Raw genomic sequence first — 21,636 nt, 5'->3', positions numbered from 1 at the left:
CATAAAATGATTAGGAATATTAATAGGACATGGCAAATGAAGCAGATAGTGATCAAAGACAAGAACAATGAGGTGCTCATGAACAAGGAGAAGGTTATGCAGTGATGGACGAGATATTGCACCCATCTGTATAAAGCACAGTTGGACACAAGTGTCTCAGAGAGACTGACTGAAAAACTGAAAGAGATATCTCCACCAAACATCAAGAGTGAGATCAATATTTCAAAGGAGGAAGTAGAAAGACCAGTGAAATGACTAAAGAACAACAAGAGCCCTGGAAATGATAAGGTCACGGGTAAGATGATCAAATAATGTGGAGAAAGCATGACTGAGGAGACATACCAACTATGTAATATAGCACGGAAAGAAGGGAAGGCACCCAAGGAATGGACAAGATCCCTGCTAGTGACAACATACAAGAAAGGAAGTGAAGTGGAGTAGAAGAACGACAGAACAATTGTCCTAACAAGTGACTTAGGCAAGGTGCTTATGATGATATTAACCGAAAGACTGAAATCACAGATAGAACATCTAGCAGATGAGCAAGCAGGGTTCAGGAAAGATAGAAGTACCATACTACAGATATTGGCACTAAGATTGATAGTGGAGAAAGCTCGACGACAAAACAAGAACATCTACAACTGCTTTGTCGATTTACAGAAGACATTTGATAGTATAGGTCAGAAAGTGACTTGGATGGTGCTGGAGTCATACGGAGTGGATAGCAGACCTATACAGCTGTGGAAGGGTGTCAATGACAATGCAGAGGCAGCATGAGACTATGAAGAGAGCTAGGAAGCTAGTTTAGAACAAGTAGAGGTACAAGACAAGGAGATCCGATATTGCTGAGTATCTTCATTATGCACCTAGAGAGAGTTATGGACAAGATCAAGGAAGAGGTAAAAGGGATATCTGTGTATGGGATGAGAATCACCAACTAAAGGTTTGTGGATGATATAGTTATCATTGAAGAAGATGAAGAGAAGCTAGTGAGAACAGTGCAGGTGCTAAATGAGGAAGGGAAGTGGTACAGACTGATTATGAACATCCATAAAACAAAAACAATGGTATTTGGAGATAAGGAAATAGGAAGGAAGATCAGTGTAGACAAACTAGAGAATGAAGAGAAGAACACGTATCTGGAGAGCAAAATAAGAAGGAAATAGTGACTAAAATAGTGAAAGCAAGAGCAAGTTTGAAGGTGATGGATAAGATCCAGAAGTGCAAAGTGATTAGCTTAGGAATAAAGCTGAGCATCTGGAAAACGTGTGTATTCAGCAGCACATTGCACAGATGTGCGATATGGCGGATAATGAAAGATTCGAAGAGAAGGATATTGGCATTGCAGAGGAGTTGTTATAGAAAGATCCTGAGAACAGGATGCATGCAGAAGGTCACCAACAAAGAATTATATAGGAAGATACAGCCAAAAGAGAACCTTCTGCAGAAGGTTGGCCATCAGAAGTTACAGCTATTTGGGCATATCTGCAGAATAAATGACAAACGAAAAATCAAGACCCAGGTATTTGGCATAATGGACGGTTCAAATAGGAGAGGCAGACCCTACAGAGAATAGGTAGATGATATAGTAGATTGATGTGGAGCTAGTCTACAGAAATTAAGCCACTCTGCAATGGACAGGGAAAGATGGAAGGAAACAGTGAGGGAGGCATTAGACACTAGCGGGTGCTGAGCCCATGGTTGATGATGATCATGATGCACTCTGTCGACAGAAGTTCAGTCAGGAAATCTCTTCCGACAGTGACTTCTGTCAACAGAGCACTATAGTGTAACCATAGCCAAAGAGTACTGGGGAGGTAACAGGTTCAATTCAGTTATTCAATGCATATTTCCACCTTAAATCCAGGTTTGGGTGTGATTTATCAAGACTTCAGTAATGCTGACAGGCCAGAGTCAAAATTGCAGCTTTGTAAAATAATGAAGCTGGTGCTCAGAACAGAAATTAACTCTGACTGAATAGCGTACTGGGCATCCATGGTTAAATAACATGATCCTTCAAAAACCAAAATAAAAATGTATATGCTGTGTCAAACTCTCTAGTGCCAGGGAATTCACCACTGAGGATTAAGACAATGCAGAACAACAGAAAAGAGCTGGTTGGGTCTCTGGGTCAATAATTTTTTTTCCCCCAAGGTGCTAAATGTTGTGCATACAAACAAGTCTGGAAGATTTCCAAGGCAAAACAATTATACTTTGGTAGGCAAAACAACTGATGAATGTGCATGTAAATAGAACCCAGCTGTCATGGTGGCCAAAAATAACCAATACAAACGCCGTGCCTCCTCAAAGTAAGCACCTGCCCCATATTTTTTATATATTAAATAAAGGTACACTACAGAAACTGTAGAGACAGAAGGGATATGGTGGCATCCATACTGGGTGAAATGGCAGTTGAGGTCTGTCTATAAAATTCAGCAAATATTAAGTAAAACTTGAAAATTAACTTGTTAATATTTATAAATACTGTAATTAATTCACTGAATAACAACATTTCTCAGGCAACTGAGTGAAGCACATATGGTAACAAATTTATTATGCATCTAATGCATAGAATAAGTTTAAAAAACAGATGGCATGGTCAAGGTTATTAAACAGTACACAGAATCACACTAGAGGAAAAAGATATTCACAGAATTGGGAAAGAAAGTTTCCAATTTGTGAGGCTAGAAGTTTCTGGGCTTTGAACTGCTAGTAAAATTAATAATTCAGCTATGGCAATCATGATTGCTGTTCCTAGATAGACAGAGAATCCTATAGTACTGATACATGTTAAAAGTACACAAGCACAGTAAAGAGTGGGATCTGTAAATAGCATTATCTCTGTGAAGATGGCAACACAAGGAGGAGATGAACTAAGCATAAATCAATCACAGAATGTTCTGTGTGCGCTCAGCCCAAATGAATCCGAACACAAGCAAGGGAGGCTGGGCATGGTTAATCTTTAAAGAGAGAGTGAAGGAGGCAGTATGGCTCGGCTACACAGTAAGTGCTCTGAAATATCATAACTTCTTGTGGGAACACCATGCCAAGGGAGCCTGGATGGATTTTTTTCTAAACTTCCCCTCTCTTACTCAGATTGGGACCCACGCCCTATAGCCACGTGCGCAGCTGAAGGAAAACGTGATAGAGACTGTGACAGAAAACAGTGAATAGGAATCACTGATGACCCATGTCTCTGCACCAGTACTAGCCTCATCTGTTAACACCAATGATCTGGTACAAAGGAAAACAGAGCATTTGGTGCCCATTGCCTAATTAACAGCCAAACAGTAAGCAATTGGGAATTCTACTGTTCACGCAGTGAAAAAAAACATGATGCATTATATCAGCTGAGACGAGATGGTACCCTCTGGTTCATACTTAAAGCCTACTATTGAAGGTGGTTCAAATGATCACCACCCCTGTGATTTTGGGAATGTGCTAGGGTTTTGGGAATGGGCTACTTGAAAACAAGAATATGATGCAAATGAAACAAATGTGAATATACAAAGCAAGACAGAAGCAGGGGAATGTAGCTGAGGTCTGGCCCAGCATGAGCAATTAACACAAGGGAGGCCTCATATTTTGGAAGACAAAATTAGGGAAGGACATGAATGAAGCCCGCTGCCAGCTTTGTCCACATATCTTTTCTGGAAATACCATCACTGGACCTAACCAGGTTATTGACAGAATCACGGGCACATTCTCATGTTCCTCAACTAATATCATATATGCCATCACATGCCAACAATGCCTAGATGCTTTGTACATTGGACAGACTTCTAACTCCCTTAGACAAAGAGTTAATGAGCAAGAAACAGACATAAAAACACTCCAGACCCACAAACCGGTTAGTCAACATTTTGATGGAGTGGGCCATTCTGTTAATGACTAAGAGTTTGGGTGTTACTGAAGAAACATTTTCGCACCACTATTGAAAGAGAGACAGCTGAGCTGTCTTTTATATTCAAATTTGGCACATTAACACATTGTTTGAACCAGGATGGGAATTTTCTGAGTCACGATAAGGGCTCATTTGCATACTTGCCTTAATCTAATTCTTGACCTTCCCCCCCGACCCACGCCTCCACTCTCTGATTTGCTCACCTTGATTATCTTTTTCTGATTTGTCCTCCTTGATTACTGTTGTTGGTTCTCTGTGTCTTAAATATTGAGTCTGTTCTGGTCTGGCTATGGTCTGAAGAAGTGGGTCTGTCTCACGAAAGCTCACCTAATAAATTATTTTGTTAGTCTTTAAAGTGCTACTGGACTGCTTTTTTGTTCAGGTTGAAAACAGAATGTGTTAAATAAGATAAAGAAATAGATCAGTAGGCTAAGAAAAGAGAATGTCTGAGAGAGAACTCCAGGGAACTCATTACTATGAACTAGATAATAAGTGGCAAAAATAAGTTAAGAATGTAGAGATGAGATAAAGAGGAAGTCAAAGCACAGGTAAACATAAGCAGGCAACATCGGAATTAGTTCCTGCAAACTAATCAGCCAATTTAAAAATGTGTGCTGTGATGTATAGTAAACGCACTGATGTGTAATGTCTATAAAGGGAGGTTTCTGTGTAACTTCGAAGCGGTGGTTCATTCTGCATCCATCCCCTTTGTGTTTGAGTCTGATCAAATCAACATTACCTTACTGTATGCCAAATAAACATACTTGCGTGATGAAGGCTGGAATCAACTGAGTTCCTGGGAACTCAAGCTGAAAAAGGTCTTGGAGGGAAGCCCAACTCTAAAGTAGATAAAGCCCTAAATAAACAAATGCTTAACACTACTCACTGTAAACTACAATACCCAGCTAAACTAAAAGCCTCCACAATAATATGTAACACAACCAACTTGTGTCATATCATGCTCAGTCTGACCTGACCTCTATTACATGACAGGCCACAACCATCCCCTAGGACTCAAACTAAACTCAGAAATCAGACCACTAAAGTAATACAGCCCTCGGGAAACTAAACTACAGTGTATGCTTCTTAAGAGCAATCCAAAAGACAACTTAATAGTAATGTCTTGCTACAAATTGATTCCATCTTAACATCTTTCAAGTGAATGGGATTCAGATATTGTGAATAGGCATGATGCCTAACCACCATTTTTTTTCAAACCAGAAGACACCGCAGCTTCAAGCAGGTTTGTTTGGGCTGCAGCCAGGGAAGGAAGCTCTGGGATGAACATTCCCTCACTGCAGTCCCACTAGCCTACCCGTGGCTAGTGGTTGGCATATCAGAGTTCTTCCTTCCATGGATGCAGCCCCACAAACCTGCCTGCAGCCCAGGACCTGCCCAACAGGGGACCTCCTGCCACAGTCCCAGGGCTATGGGCTTGGGGAAGGAGGTTGGGAGAGAAGACAGTGAGCACAGCAGCAGCAGAGAGGCATCTGCAGCCCAGATTCTGGGGCTTTCCATAGAGAACAGGGGTTTTGAGGGGATCACAGAGCTTCACAGTACTTCTGCTTGCATTCGCCAGGCTTCAGTCTACCCTGACACTGGGCAACCGGTGAATCACTTCCCAGCACTTCCTTCCCTGGCGGCAGTCCCACAGGCAGGTCTGTGAGGCTGCAGACAGGAAAGGCAGACTGGCTGGCTGATTGGCTACACTAACTGCAAAGTGCCTTAGGCAACTTTTAGAAACTTCTTTTTCTGAGAACCAAGAGGTCACTAAGAAGTGAAACCCACAGTACTACATGCCACAGATGGGAAAGACTAAGGCATACCAATGCCCAATATCCCTGAAATGGTGGGAAATGAAGATATACCTAGATGCGCCTGGCAAAAAACCTGTGTCCCATGCTGCAGAGAAAGGCAAAAAAGCCCCCAAAGTCAATCTGACCTGGGGGAAAATTCCTTCCTGGTCCCACAATATAGCAATCTGTTAAGACATGAGCAAGGCCCACCAGCCAAGCACCTGAGACACAAAATTTTCAGTACCAGACCTCAGAGGGCTGACCCACCGTGTCCATGAGAAAAACCCTTCAACCAATACTCACACTTTCAAACTGCTCAAACTCTCAATTAATTGTAAGTTGCTTGCTCCCACCGCTGTTATGTCACTCTCACCAGGGGCTGCTGCCACTCCCCAGCTCCAACCATATGATGCCATGCCCAGTCTCAGGCAAGGGGTTGGGGGTCGTGATTTTTACATCAAAAGTTAACAGAAGACCAGAACACATTACTTTTTAAAAAAATAAACCTTACTTCTCACTGTGCCAAATAAACCCTGTTAGGACCCCAAAATTTGCAAATTATTATATGAAACCTACATATGTGTGTATGTATACAGTACTGCTAATCAACCCTTCCTACACTATACTCTCCCTTGTCACAGTAATCACACAGGAATGCCCCATAGCACATGGGCTTGCTCAAATGAGGTGAAGCTATTTTCGTTTTCCCACTATTAGCCCTCTGCCTAGATGAGGAGCTCCTGACTGAATTGTCCTTTCTAATGCAGTCTCACTCAAGGACTAGGAAGTGGAGCAAAATGGGTGCTCCACAGGTACTAATTTTCCTTTTTAACCACTGAATTCATATTTGTGAGACATCTGTGTTATTTCCCTCGGTAAATGCTCAGCACAGTTGTATGTCTGCCATTTGTCTGCTGTGGAACCTATGAGCCATTGTCAGCATAAATGATGGCATGGGATGAACCAGTCATCCATTTTAATCCTATTTCAGTATCAGCCTGTGCCCATTTCATTTCCATGTTCATTGCCACCACCAAAGTCTATGGGCCTATGCCATACCTCAAAAAGAACAGTGGGCCTGACAACTAATTTACTGTACTTTGACAAGGCTACCATGCTGTCCTCCATGTAGTTGTCCAACACAAAGCATGGCCACTTTGCCAAATACAAGTAACTCCACTTCTCTCTATTATTCACTCTCTCCCCTACATTCCATCATGAGTTCCTTACAGACAGACTCACTATGGCACTTACTGCCCTTTACATTATTTCTCTATTGGCTTTGAGAAGATGAACCATGATTAAGCATACCTTCCTGAAAACCTGTGCTGGTTACTGGGAAGGCATACACCACACTGTGTGCAGTCTCCTGGGCAGGAGGTCTGAATGGCCTTGGCTCCTCTTGCCAGACTTTCATCTCTGAATTGGATCAGAGCAATTTGATCTATAACATTCTGACTGCTGGAAGCACCCACACTCTCTTGTCTACTGATATTATGATCCTATATCCATTGGGCAACACCCAAATTCCACCATAGGGAGTTTCTCTTGCATACCCTCTAATGTCTTGGGACTAGGAACCAGAAAATCCATCATTTCATCTAAGTCAAAGGCCCAAATGCTTCCAATATTCAATCCATATGTAGAGGAGTCCCTGCATAAGGGAAACTTTATAGGACCCACAGCTTCACATCACTCCCCACATTCTCTGAGAATGGACCTTGTGACCTCTTACAAGTTAGTGATTTGAACTCTGGAAGAGTCCCTGGTCTCTGCCTACTTCTCTTTCCTACCACTCACAGCTCTGAGAGGGGCTCAACCAGGGTATCCAAACACTCTGTTTCCCCAGGGCCCACCCACATGTCTCTTGCCGGTCCCACATTCAGTGACACCCTTTTCTACTACTGTTCAGGACAAACAGAGTTAATTTAACTCTTGTAAGGGAAAAACTCCTGGTCCTGTTGTGTCTTATGGAGTGCGTCCAGATAACTTGTCCCCAAAAGTTTTAAAATACTCTTAAGGAACTTGCTGAACTGTTCATGTTAATTTTCAGTAAGTACTGGAGCACTCGGGAAATTCCAGAAGACTGGAAGAAAATTAACATTGTGCCTATTTTTAAAATGGACTGGTGGGATGATCCAGGTATGTAAAGGTCTGTGAATATAATATTGATGCTAGGAAAAAGAAGGGAGCAGACGATTTGGGACTCAGTTAAAAAGAATTAAAGAAAGGTAATGTAATTAATGTAAATGAACACGGGATTTATAAAAAATGGATCTGACAAACTAACCTGATTTTTTATGATTATAAGTTTGGTTGAAAATGGATAGATATAATAGACGCTGTAAGGCATTTAATTTGGTACTGCACAAAAGTAGATTAAAAACTAGAATGTTAAAAATCAACATGGTACACATTAAATGGATTAACAACTGGCCAACTGATAGGTTGTGAAATGCAATAGAAAATGGGGAATCATCATCAGGTGGGAGCATTTCCAGTGGCAACCCAGAGGGATCAGTTTTTGGCCCTATGCTATTTAACATTTTCATCAATGACCAGGAAGTAAAACACAAAAATTGGAGGAGTGATAAATAACAAAGAGGATCGATCCAGAGCAAATTGGATCATCTGGTAAACCATGTGCAAGCAAATACACTTGGACCTCCTTTACCTCTTTTTAGCTATGTGTACACGTGAAGCCTACATCGAAGTAGCTTATTTCGATGTAGCGACATCGAAATAGCCTATTTCGATGAATAACGTCTACACGTCCTCCAGGGCTGGCAACGTCGACGTTCAACATCGACATTGCGCAGCACCACATCGAAATAGGCGCTGTGAGGGAACGTCTACACGCCAAAGTAGCACACATCGAAATAAGGGTGCCAGGCACAGCTGCAGACAGGGTCACAGGGCGGACTAGCGCTTCCGGGGCAACAGCTAGCCGCTCCCTTAAACGGCCCCTCCCAGACACACACAGTCTGCACAGCACGCGGTCTGCAGAGCCATAGGCATGCACACCTCGGGTGACGCAGTCATGATGGACCCCCAGCAGCAGCAACAGCAGCAGCAGCCGCCGCCGCCGCCGCCAGAGGTCCACCCAGCCGCCCCTGCAGAAGCAGTGCTCGCCCTGCTCCATGCCATGCAGGAGGCAGCTGAGCACTTCCTTGCCACAGAGGAGGAGCTGCCCGCAGGGGAGGAGGACGCAACCCCCAACCCTGCAGAACCCCAACCCCGCCGCCACCTCATACGCCACCGGCTGTGGAGCTACCCCACCAGCACCGACTGGTGGGAGCGGCTGGTGCTTGGGGAGTGGGACGACGACCGCTGGCTCAGGAACTTTCGCAGGAGCCGGCAGACATTTATGGAGCTATGCCAGTGGCACACCCCCGCACTCAGGCACCAGGACACCGCCATGCGGCGTGCCCTCCCTGTGGAGAAACGGGTTGGCATCGCTGTCTGGAAGCTGGCCACTCCAGACAGCTACCGATCCATGGGCCAGCAGTTTGGCATCGGCAAGGCCACCGTCGGGGCTGTCCTCATGGAGGTAAGAGGACCCACAGGGGGAGGGGGGCCCTGGCCAGGGAGGGCCACACACACCCTGCTCTCCCATGTGCTTCCCCTGCAGGTCGTCCGCGCCATCAATGCCATGCTCCTACACAGGCTCATGAGGCTTGGGGACCCAGATGCCGCCATCACGGGCTTTGCCACCCTGGGCTTCCCCAATTGCTTCGGGGCTCTGGATGGGACTCACATCCCCATCCGTGCCCTGGAGCACAGTGGAGAACGTTACATCAACCGGAAGGGCTACCACTCAGTGGTCCTCCAGGCCTTGGTGGACAGCCGGGGCTGTTTCCAGGACATTTATGTGGGCTGGCCTGGCAGCACCCACGACGCCCGGGTATTCCGGAACTCGGGCCTGTGCTGCCGGCTGGAGACAGGAACTTACATCCCCCAGTGGGAGATCTCTGTGGGGGACACCACCATGCCCCTCTGCGTCATCGCAGATGCGGCATACCCCCTCCGGCCCTGGCTCATGCACCCGTACACGGGCCATCTGTCTGCCAGCCAGGAGCGCTTCAACCAGCGCCTGAACCACGCGCGCCAGGTGGTGGAGCGCACATTTGGCCGCCTTAAAGGGCGCTGGAGGTGTCTCCTCAGCCACCTGGATGTGGGCCCCACCAACATCCCCCAGATTGTGGGTGCGTGCAGCGCCCTACACAATCTGGTGGAGAGCAAGGGGAAGGCCTTCTTTCAGGGCTGGGCTGTGGAGGTCGGCAGGGCCGCTGTGCAGCCACCCGCTGCCCCCAGTCGCCAGGTGGACCCCGAAGGGACCCGGGTCCGGGAGGCCCTGCGGGCCCATTTCGATGAGGCCGTGGGGTGAACGCTGGCAGGCCCCCCACTGCCCCACCCATCCTCCACAACACTCCCTGCCCCTACGCCCATACCATCGAGCACCCAACAGCACACACACCCCCCGACTTTTCTTGTGCAAATAAAAGCAGACACTTGTTTGTGAAATCAAACATGTTTACTTGAACTCTTCTTAATAATAATATAGAACTTCTAACTAACATATATTACATGTATGTATATTAATATAAAAACAGGGATAACAAGGAAGGGGAGAACTATTTACATGGGGGGGAAGGATCAGACAGTGAAAACGGGGGTCACAAATAAATAAATACAAACTATGTACAGGGCAAAAACAGCAAAAAAGTGGGGGGAATATATACAAAGGGGGGGGCACGTCCTGGGCCCCACGCCCCTACAGTCCAGCACTGGGGGTCGGTGGCTGGGATCCCCGCCTCGGCCGCAGCCCTGGCCGGGGGCCGGGCGGACCGGAAGATATGGCCGGCGAGTGTCAGCTGGCCCCAGGTCCCCCTTGGCAGAATGGCCCTTGGTGGCGGGGCGACGGCGGACGGCGCGACAACTGGAGCAGTGGGTGGAGCAGGCAGGGCGGGTGCAGTGGCGGCCGGCACAGCATGGGGGGCCAGGTAATCCACTATGCGGTTGAATGTCTGCATGTAGGCCCCCCATGCCTCTTGGTGCCAGGCCAGCGCCTGCTCCTGCTGGTGGAGGCGGTGTTGCTCCACCCGCAGCCACTGCTCCGCGACCTCCACCTGCCGGCTGTGGAGGGCCAGCAGCTGGGGGTCCGTCACCGGCGGCTGCTGCTGCTGGGTCCGCCATCTTGCCCGCCGTGGGGCCAGTCGTTGCTCTGCCGAGGGGCTGGCCTGGAGCGATGGCCCCGGAGGGGATTCTGGGACCACTGAAGCCTCGCCGGCACTCTCCGGTCCTTCCGCTGGTGCAGCTGCGGAACACAGGAGGGGGGGAAGAAGAGTGGAGACAGCCATTAGTGTGGGCCCTGAGCCGTGGCCCTTGTCCCCCCACCCCTCTGCCGCAGGTTCCCCATCCCCGTCCCCGGGAGATGCTGCTGTGATGGGGTTCAAGGGTCCCCCTGCACTGCACCCCGTCCCCTGGCGGGAGTGACTCTCACTTCACTCAGCAGGTATGACAGGAGAGATTTCTTAGACAACAGATGCCCAGTTTCTCCCAGAAGCGACAGTACAGCAGTCAGAGACAGTCCTTCCAACCCGTCTTGGGGAGAAGACCCTGAGGCGTGCCCCTCTGGGGTGTAGCTTTCCCCCTCCTCAGGCAGGCAGCCTTCTAGCTCTCCCTTCCCCTAGCCTCTACCTGCGGCCCCCATTCAAAGCCAGCTCCGCTCCTCCCTCCTCTTTGTTCAGGGCAGAGGTGTAACCTGCCAGTTTTAGCCCCAGGATCATCCTTAGCCACTGGGAGCTATTCAGCTTGTTGCTCATATCTAGCCTGAGTCTCGCATTTGCACTCCCCCCACTCCATCACATGCTGCTGCTGCTGCTGCTGCTGCTGGGTGTCCCACCCCCTCTCCCCGGGGGACCCTAGAGGTTCCGCTCCCCCCTGCCCCGGGGATGGGGCAGGAGATGATGCACTCCTGTGAGGGACATGCCACTGCTGTCCTTGGGGCCATGGTCATCTGGGCATGTGGAGGGCCCTGACCATATCTATTACCCCCACCCCTCAACCCCGGGGGTGTGCATACCTGACGGTCCACTCCCACGGTCAGGGGACACCCGGGGGGCGGATGCCCGGCTGCTGCTCCAGGATGGCAGGAGGAGGATCTGGAGGCCGGTGTCGATGGAGGAGGAGTCCCCCTCCTCCTCCGGTGCCCCGGAGGTGGGCTCCTGGGGGGGCCCCCGGGGTGCAGGGCTTGCCTCTGGGGTGGACTCCACCTCCGGGGCCTGCTGGGGCTCCTCAGCTGAGGTGTCAAGCGTGGCCAGAGGGGAGGAGGTGTGCTGGGGGCCCAGGATATCCCTGAGCTCCCTGTAAATGGGGCAAGTAACGGGGGCAGCCCCAGATCGGCTGGCCGCATCCCGGGCCCCGGCGTAACCCTGACACAGCTCCTTCACTTTACTTTGGACATGGTCCGGAGTGTGGGCAGGGTGACCCCGGGCGGCCAGGCCCTCGGCCAGCCGAGCGAACGCATCCGCGTCCCGCCTCTTGCTCCCCATTACCTAGAGCACCACCTCCTCGCTCCAGAGCCCCAGCAAGTCCCAAAGCTCAGTCTCCGTCCAGGAGGGGCCCCGCTGCTGCTTCCCGGCCTGGCTCCTGCCCTGGGAACCCTGGCTCCCCTTCGGGGGGGGGTTCCCTGAGGGCACTGGGGGGGCTGCCGGGAGGCCATCAGGTCAGTTGGGTGTGTGGGTGGCTGAAGAAGAGCGTGCAGGTGAGCCGCGTGTTATTGCTGCTGCCTGCATGCGCTCTCAGCTTCCTGCACAGAAAGGGAGGGGGTGGGGACCTTTAAGGGGCCGCTCCACGCGGCCACCATTGAGCTGAGGGGCTGGAGAATGCGTCTCTCAACCCCTCAGCTGATGGCCGCCATGGAGGACCCTGCAATTTCGAAGTTGTGGGACACGCAACGACTACACGTTCCCTACTTCAACGTTGAACGTCGAAGTAGGGCGCTATTCCCATCCCCTCATGGGGTTAGCGGCTGCGACGTCTCGCTGCCTAACATCGATGTTAACATCGAAATAGCGCCCGACGCGTGTAGCCGTGACGGGCGCTATTTCGAAGTTAGTGCCGCTACTTCGAAGTAGCGTGCACGTGTAGACACGGATTTTCAGTGTTTAAGTTGTGCTGCTGGAATCCTGTGCCCTGTTCCAGTGCCCACAATTCAGGAAGAATGTCGATAATTTGTAGACCGTTCAGAAAAGAACCACAAGAATAACTAAAGGATTAGAAAATGTGCTTTATAGTTTTGGTTTAGCTGTAGGCAGGGGGCTGGGCTTGATGACATCCTGAAGTGATCTATAATCCTATGATTCAGTTTTGGCTCGCCTCCCCCCCCCGCATCTTCTTTAAACACTTTTGGGTAGCACTGCAATCCACAACTGAAAACAGCTACGCTATGCTAAGTAGTAGTAATAATAGTAAGGATGGACCATTTTATTGCGACTAATATTCGAGAGGGTTCTTGTAACTAGATGTGGGTATGAGGTAATACAGAACTGATTTAAAATAGTTTTTGAACTTCAGGTAACATGTCTGAAACCCTCACATTGGAAGGGCTGTATCAAATGTTGCTCCAGGGAGGTGGTTGAACTAATTACATTTCTTAAAAATGAATGAGGCGTTAAATGACAAAGTGAAAATTCAACTGACATAGCCACAGCCCATATTAATCTAATGACAGTGGGCCACAAGTTAATTCAGCTAGCATGGTCATTCATTTAACAGTAGGTGTCATATTACTTCATCACCGGCTACATTTGAGGGAAGAAAGTGGGGAGTTCAGATCACAGAAGGCAAAAAATGGAAGAGACCAGGAAGAGAGGGGAGAAGAATGAATATGAAATCAAACATGCTGGAAGACTTGGGAAGGGAAGGGAAAGTACCAGTTGGAGAGGGAGGGCCAGAAGGTAGAACACAATAGAAGGGAACATGGTGAGAAGAAGGAAAGGTCAAAATCCGAGAGTGGGGAGTGGAGGGGGGAGAAAGAATTAGAGTGAAAATCTTTAAGGTATTGTCCACACTGCACAGCTTTTTAGCAACTGTCTTTTTTTTCACCAAAATACTTCCACCCCCAGTGAGCATCATTAGCTTTGTCAGGAAGACAGCACTTCTTCCTCCATCCTGTAAGTGTGGCCTGCATTGTTCGCATCTGTATGAACATCTTTGCATACGACCATATAAAAACACATTGTCTTTGTGTCCAGAAATATAGAATGTGCAAAAGGAGAAGAAAGTGAATAAAAATATAGAGAAATAAAATACACATTTTTGACAGAAGTGTTTTTTTGAGGAGCTTAACCATAGGGGGAAAAGCAAAACAGTAGCCAAAACTGATTGTGTAAATGGTAAACAGTACTTCAACAAATTTATATTTACATTTCCAAATCAAAAAATGTTGACTTTTTTCAGATTTTTTTTTCTAGTGTCTGTCAGACACTTACCCGCCATTAGCTCTATTACTGTGTGTGCCCAAAGCTTTAAAAAAATCAATAATGCAGATATCACCTGTTTTCAAGCGTGATTCCCTTGTTATGGATAAAAATGTGCCAAAAATGTGAGAGAAACAGAACACATGTGATGAATACCCTCAGGCTTTCAGTAAGCCTTCCGGGATAGATGTTCAGACAAACGGAGGCTGCATGGTGTATGATGCTTAATAGGGCATGTTTAAGTGATATTTAGTCTGATCAACAACACTCATGCTATGTTTTTTTTTTCAAATGTGTTATAGAAAAATCTTAAACTTGACTGGGTAAGGTAGAACTAGAAATAGATCATGTTATGCTGATATAAAAGTGTATACAACAGTAAAATTAGTGGAGATTTTTCATGCTTTTCTTAACATTCCAACTACATAGTCAAACACACATATATTCAGGTTAATAAATAGTGTTTACCTCAAGGCAGCAGTTTTCCCATTTCTGTGAGTACATGTAACCTGACGGGTCTGATAGCCAATCTGTATGTCCCAATATTTGTTCTCTTGTCTGTTCTGTCTATTTCGATTCCTCTTCTTCTTAATAAGCTCCCGAGCTTCAGGGTCTCGTACTCCTTTTTCTCTGTCCTTCTCCTTTTCTTTATTCTTCCCTCGTTTCCTTGCTTGCCTTATATGTCTTGAATGGGGCATTGAGCAAGTGCTCCAGGGTCCAACATTCAGGCTGTACATGCTTTCTTCAGTTGCACATGGGGCAGAGCGACAGATCTGAAATTCTGTGAGGTTAGGGCAAGCAGAACCACCAAACTGAGGTGGAGCAACAATGTGACGAGTGCGATGTTGAAGCCCATTGCCACAAGTCTTGGAGCATTCTGACCAGGGGGAGAACTCTGCCACAATACAGTCCTGACGGCAAGGGATGAGGCATGCCTGCTCCAGGCGCGGTTTTGGCTCAAAGTATTCACATATAACGTCCTCAGCAGATACCCCATTTGACTTTTGGACACAAGTTACGTCTCTCAGCTGGATTCCCTCTTCCCCTCTGATGCATTCCACCGGTTTTTCAAGATTTTTTGAAATAACCGGCTGGCACTGATTCCAGTTGCCCAACTGCCAATCATACAATTCCTTGTGCCAGTCACAAACCCTAAAACAATTCTGTTGGTTCTCAGGCCTCTCTGTTTGTTTACAATTTGTGGGCAGTGTTGTCCATCCTTCCATGTGAGCACACCACACTGCTCGTGTTTGGATACCACCAGGGCCACATTCCTCTCCCATACATCTGCCCCATGGACCTAGAAAACAAGAAGAAAGCCACTGTAATTTTTTCTATATTTAATTACTGTTTCATTATCGAACCCAAGATACAGCAAAAAAGATTTAAGAGTGTATTGTTTCCCAACAGCCATACAAAGTAGGATCTTCACACAATTTGTGGGACAGAAAAGTTCTTGACTTTCACAAATGAAAAGGATTATCCATGTGTTTTTTTTTTTAATTATAAATGAATGGTACTAGATTCTTTTCTTTTTATGTTGCACAATTAATATATTTATGTTCAGAAATTCACCAGTGAATGGCCATATCAGAATTAGCACACTGTACAATTCATTTGTCAAGATTTGTTTTGCCAGCAAAATGGAAGAACAGCTTCCTCAGGATACACGTTTACATAATCTTGTCTCCCACCTACACGCTAACTCTTCTGGAGATCAGTTTGTTTTTCAGTATAGATTTTCCTATGCAATCCAACTTCGTACTCACATGGCATGCAGTTCTCATTTTTCTGAACTGTGTCTATAAAAGAGAATATAAACAAATCTGAAAAGCTCTGGCAATTTGAGGTAATGTAAGACCTATTTTGCCAAAGTTTAAATCCTCTGCATAAAACAAAGGAAACAGGCTAAGTACGGTAAGTTTTGTTCTGAATAACTCATGAATAGTCTCAGTGAAATACATATTCAGAGATGAAGTCTTACCATGGCAAGTCACAGAACGACCAAAACAAGGGATGAAAAAGAGCTAGTAGGTTTGCAACAAGCACACTTGTTTAGACTAACAACAAAACCCTTAGAATTATCATGAATAGAAAAGCTCACAATGTCGTTTCTACTTTTTTTTTTTTTAAATGGCACAATTGTCAACAGGGGAAATTCACAAAAATCCACAAGTTACATAGGTAGAAATGTTACTGTTTATTATGAAAGCTGCTGCCTGTTATTTCTTGAGTTTTAACAAAATTGATCAAAAGTGAAAAGATGACATTTCTGTTTGCAGAAACTGCAAACCCAAACTAAGAATGAAATGTTACGATATTCAGAAAAATAAAATCTCAGCTATGTCTTGTATTGTTATAGTCACGAAATGAAAGGAAGACTTTTGCACAGCTATCATGTTAAAATTGAAGTTCGAAATGTGTGTACAGGATTGTATTACAACTAAAAATAAAAGTGTCCTGAATTAGTGTTCTCTAGTCAATCATTTGTGCTCAGTTACTCTACACTGCAGAGCAAAAAATATATATATACAATCTAGCTAACTTTCTGTTGAAAAACTGAAAAATACTGATTTTAGTGTGCATTTACTTTTGTTCTCATAAATTCTAATTAAAACACTATTTTAATTTTTTTGTTTTACTCCACTGTGGAAGAGGAGAAAGGATGACGATAATATCTACACCGTACAAATACCCACCCCAAACACAAACCTTATAAAACCACATGCCGAGCTAGAAAATACATTCTTTAACTGAGAAGTTCCAGCATCCATGCACAAAACAGGCCAGACAGTACAATCCTTCTTTATCTGAATGACCTCACTGATCTCAATAGGATTATTGTACGTGTAAAGTTGCGGGATTTGCAAGGTTGAATCCTAGTGATTTAGGAGGCAGATACAAAAAAGCCACCTAGTACAGTACAAAACTATGGAAAAGACATGATAGTGTTAACAAAATTTTTTAACATTTTTCTCATGTGGTGACTGGCAGGAATTTGGAGCTATCCTATCACTGACTCCCATAGACTTCAAAAAGTCCTACTGGGAACATTAGGTTCACCTATGAACCTAATCGTAATTTCAGTGCAAGTTTTGGGAGCAAACATATGGAAAGATTTGGCACTTAGTCTCTCTAGCCCTTTCAAGCGAACTTTTGAACAGACTCTTGATTGGAGTACACTGCAGAAGATGCACTATAACGGAATAGTTTATTTATGGATTTTAAAACTAAGCATTACACACTTGATAGCAATGCCAGCTGGCAAAGAGATTCAGCACAAGAAAACTCCTGTACTGTTTTCTGCAGATTAAGTTTGAATTAGGGTTTCCAAGGTTTAGCCAGATACCCAGAAAAACAAATGTATGTTTTAAGTACAAATACATTTCTGTTCCCATTTCAGCAAGATTACCCTAGTTCATCTCTAATCAGCCTTCCATAAATGACATAATCATTACTGCATTCATTTTATTCGAAGTATATTTCCATTGACGAGAAAGTAATTGCAGTTCCTCAGAAAATTGCATGTGGTTCTTTTTAAGAAAACCAACCAAGTCTAAAGGAAAAGAATAAAAAAAAAAACCTGCATATAATCACCAACTAAAAGCAATGATAGTAATACAATCACAACTGAACATAAAGATAATTTGTTCACCTTGCAGACTGGAAAGTCCTGTCTTATCATTTCACTGCACCTTGGATATACCATGTGTGTCCAATTAAGAGACTCTCTTTTAAAGATCAGATTTCTGACACTGAACTCCAGATGAAGAGTTACTAGTTTGGCCTTCATTTGAGACTTGAAATAATCAAGTATTCAAGTAAGAGTGAACCATATCTAAATATTGTTCTTGACAACTGAGCATTACTGTCTCAAATAAATCGCATGTTCAGACTGATCTAAAAACTAAAACTTGCAGATTTATGACATTAAATGTAAACTGCAGTAATGTAAGCGTGAAAAATCCTAAAAATGTTGTAATAGAAGGTGATAAATTGGCTCAGAATTTATCTTTGGAACAATATGAACTAATGCCACAATTTAGGTTGCACCTTCCAGTATTGCTGTGCTGTTACGCATTTTACCACCACCATAAAATCTGTTGGGTAAAAGATGGCACAAGAGAGTCAGAATAAAAGAACATTAAAAGAAAACAAATGAGCACCACAAACTACCTTGTCTATTGTTTAAGGTTCTCAGAGTAGAAGACAAATAAAAAATGTATTAGTTCTGTTTGACTTTTTAAGGAAAGGGAGGAGTTATTATATTGAAAATAGCTTCCTCTTAAAAAAGTATATTTGAAAGATTTAATTTCTTCAAGTTGGTAAGACCCAAAGGGACTATTCTCACATGTCAGGCAAAACTCTGCACAATGTTTTCCAGAGCAGGACTCGTGTTACACCAAAGTCACTTCCTAAACCTTCAGCTGCAGAGGACAGTGTTTTTGCAAGCTTTCATGAGAATGTACTAATTTGCCTAAGGATAAAATGCTGTAATTTGTTGCAAATGAACAGTATCTCAGGGCACATGCTCTCAAACTTTATTAAATCTGTTAATATCCACTACAGTAAATTTCACTAATTTTCTAGTTAGTCAAAGGATTACTTTCCACTCATGCTTATCCACCAGTCAATCTTAGGCCTGAGGGCTGGGGCGGGAGGGCGGCAGGGAGAGAGGGAGAACATGAAATCTCAGGAGCAGGGGAAAGAGAAGAATCATATGAATTCAAAATTATCAATCAGGCCCTCTAAATCATGAGCTTTCAAAACAATTTTGGTTCTCTGCTAAATAAGCCTTTAAAATTCACATGTATAATCTTTTCTCTACAACCATGAAAGAATGATATGTGCTTTATTAATTATTATTTTTCTAATTACTGGTTCCAAGAACATCATGATCATTGGGTTGACTTCCTGCACATTGCAGACCAAAGAACCACACCCAGCCTCTCCTGTAACAGACCCATATCATCTCTGGCTGAGTTACAGATGTCCTCAAATGATGATTTGAAGAGTTCAAGTTACACAGAATCCAGCATTTACACTAATTTATACCTGTAAGTGAATCTGTGTGACACGACAGGATTTTATTTGGATCTGGAAGCTATTTATGTGGCCATTGTATCCACTGGCATCAATTAATTTGCCCAGTGGACTGTGTAAGTGGCTCATGGTAGCTGATAGCGCCCTGAATCTGTGTGTGCCACTTATATGTCTGTGCCAGGTTCGTATGTAAAGTTACATGTGTTAGCGATGTAACTGTATTAGCCAGCTGGGGTGAGTGGGAGGGAGGAGGACCCATGGCCATTGTGCCGTAACAAGGGACTGACTGTGTCTTCCTCTCCAGCCTTGCAGCCATGCCACAGGACAGCCAGGAGAGCCCTGACACCTCTGTGCTGCCAGAGACCCAGGAGAAGAAGGGGGAACACTCACCAACCCCAGCGGCAGCATGAGCTCCCTGGAGGAGGAGGGCGCGACAGTGGCTCAAGGCGAATGTGGGGACCCATCGCCTGGTGAAGATTGCAGTGTGGTACCTCCAAATGGACCAAGGCCACTATGCATAGCAGAGGGAGGCATGGGCTGACCTGCTGGGCCACCTGAGGGATGTCATGGCAGTCCTGAGGGAGAACTCATGTCTCCTAACATGCCTGCTCACACCCCTGCCACACCTGCTCCCCTGCTCCCACCCACTCCCACCCATGACCCCCTTCCTGAGCACACCCCCCTCCTCTGCTCCCCCACCCTCCCCACACTAAGCCCACTCCTGGCCCCCCTCAAACAGCCCTATCTCCCCATGCTGCCTGCCCCTTCACAATCTTGCAAGGGACCCCGACCAGCAGTGGGAGAGGAGCCCAGGGCTGACGGGGCTCATGGCCATCCACCCCTGCTCCAGCGTAGCACTCCCCATTCCCCCTCCTAGCTGAGGTCCTCCCTCCCCCCTCCCATAATAGTTCCCCCTGTCCCATCCTGGTTAAAACTTACCACCTTTCCCTCCCCACAATAATTTCCCCCTCTCCCCTCCTGCTTAAGGTCTCAACCTCTTCCCATCCTGGTTGAGGTCTCCCCCTCCCCACTACCAATTAAGTCCCCCCATTCAAACTTAGGTCTCTCCTCTCCAATCTCCATTGAGGTTTACTTCCATTTTCATGACCCCTCCCACTTAGGCCACCCTTGTATATAGTTTGCCCCCACTCTTCCCTAGAGTTTTTTTCATAGTTGTAAATAAGACAGTTTTCATTAACCTATAAACCTTTATTTTTGCACCATCCCTGAGTCCTCTGCTTTTGGTGGGGTGACAGTGGGGGGTGGATTTGTGCGTGTGTGGTGGGGTCATGGTAAGGGATGGTGACGGGTATATATGTGTGTGTGAGGGGGGCTGCATGTGGTGACTGTGGTTAGTGGTCACTGTTGCCTATGTGCAATTTTATCCCAAAGGGCCCCCCAGATGCAGACGCCCTCCTGTTATGCCTGGAGGGTGGGAGTGGAGACTGGCTGTTCAAGGCTGGGGCTATACTCGACTGCCCACCATGGGGGGAACATCTTGTAATTTCCCTCTACAATGTTGTGGAGGATGCAACAGGCATCCAACGTCTGGGGGATGTTCCATAGCTCAACCACAAGGCATGCGAGAGTAACCACCACCGGCCCTTCAGGCACCCGAAGGCCCGCACCACCACATTCAGGCCTGGTTGAGATGAGTGTTAAATTCCTCCTGGGTGGGGTGAGGATGGCTGGTGTAGGGACACATCATCCAGGGCGATAGGGTGTAGGCGGCATCTGCCACCATGCAGAAGCGCATGCTCACATCCCCAACCCTGATCTCCCACTGGAAGACTTGTGTCCTGGCCTCCATGCAGCAACAGAGCCTGGAATTATGGAACACACAGGTGTCATGTGTCCAATCCGCCTAGCCTACATAAATGTCCACGAAGTGGCCCTTGCTCTCCACAGGCATCTGGAGCACTACTGAGTGGTAGCTATTTCTACTGATATACATTATGGTGCTGTGTTCTGGGGCATGGATGGGGACATTCATCCTGTCTAAGGCACCGAAGCAGTTCAGAAAGCCAAGTGCAGCGAATCCTGCAGCATCCATGTCCCCCATGTGGATAACCCTGTGCAGTGGCATTGCTTTGATGGCATGCACCACCTACATGGGAGGGAGGGCGTGCGGTCTCTTGAGGCTGTGACGGGGCATTACGAGAGTCCTGCTGGTGGCCTTGGCCATGCCAAACTGATGCCCTACAGACTGGTAGCTGTCTGGGGTGACCAGCTTCAAGATGACAATTGCCATCCATTTTTCAAGGGGTAGGGTGGACCTGATGCAGGTGTCCTAGGTGCCTCAATGCAGGGCAAGCCAGTGACAGAGCTCCTGGAGAGTCTGCTTTCTCATTCAGAAATTCTGTAGCTATCAAGCATTGTCCCAGTCCGCCAGCACCAGCCACTCCCACCA

The 21,636-nt window shown here is 46.3% G+C and overlaps 2 protein-coding genes across 2 annotated transcripts in view; both read right to left on the bottom strand.

Annotated features, from left to right (window-relative positions):
- The window catches only part of THSD7A (thrombospondin type 1 domain containing 7A), a 489,942-nt gene that overhangs the window by 207,704 nt on the left and 260,602 nt on the right, over positions 1–21,636 (bottom strand). The window contains exon 4 of the mRNA XM_074984678.1: positions 14,652–15,483. Within this exon, the coding sequence (XP_074840779.1) occupies positions 14,652–15,483 (832 nt within the window). The remainder of the gene's footprint in view (positions 1–14,651; positions 15,484–21,636) is intronic.
- LOC142007972 (uncharacterized) lies at positions 10,362–12,741 on the bottom strand. Its single transcript, XM_074984677.1, has 2 exons — positions 11,786–12,741; positions 10,362–11,017 (listed from the first exon to the last, which is right to left on the bottom strand). Exons 1-2 carry the CDS (start codon positions 12,252–12,254, stop codon positions 10,398–10,400), a joined length of 1,089 nt encoding a protein of 362 aa, XP_074840778.1. The 5' UTR covers positions 12,255–12,741; the 3' UTR covers positions 10,362–10,397.

Source organism: Carettochelys insculpta, chromosome 2, assembly GCF_033958435.1.
Source record: "Carettochelys insculpta isolate YL-2023 chromosome 2, ASM3395843v1, whole genome shotgun sequence".
In the NCBI taxonomy this organism is placed as follows: domain Eukaryota; kingdom Metazoa; phylum Chordata; order Testudines; family Carettochelyidae; genus Carettochelys; species Carettochelys insculpta.
Note: the sequence above shows the minus strand (reverse complement) of the source record. Positions and strands in the feature narration are given on the sequence as shown.

Bases quoted from the DNA above. Each gene is read 5' to 3' on its own strand.
- LOC142007972 (XM_074984677.1), bottom strand. From the start codon at position 12,254: ATGGGGAGCAAGAGGCGGGACGCGGATGCGTTCGCTCGGCTGGCCGAG. The intron at 11,018-11,785 runs GTATGCACACCC...TGTGTTCCGCAG, and splicing joins CCGTGGGAGTGGACCGTCAG to CTGCACCAGCGGAAGGACCG.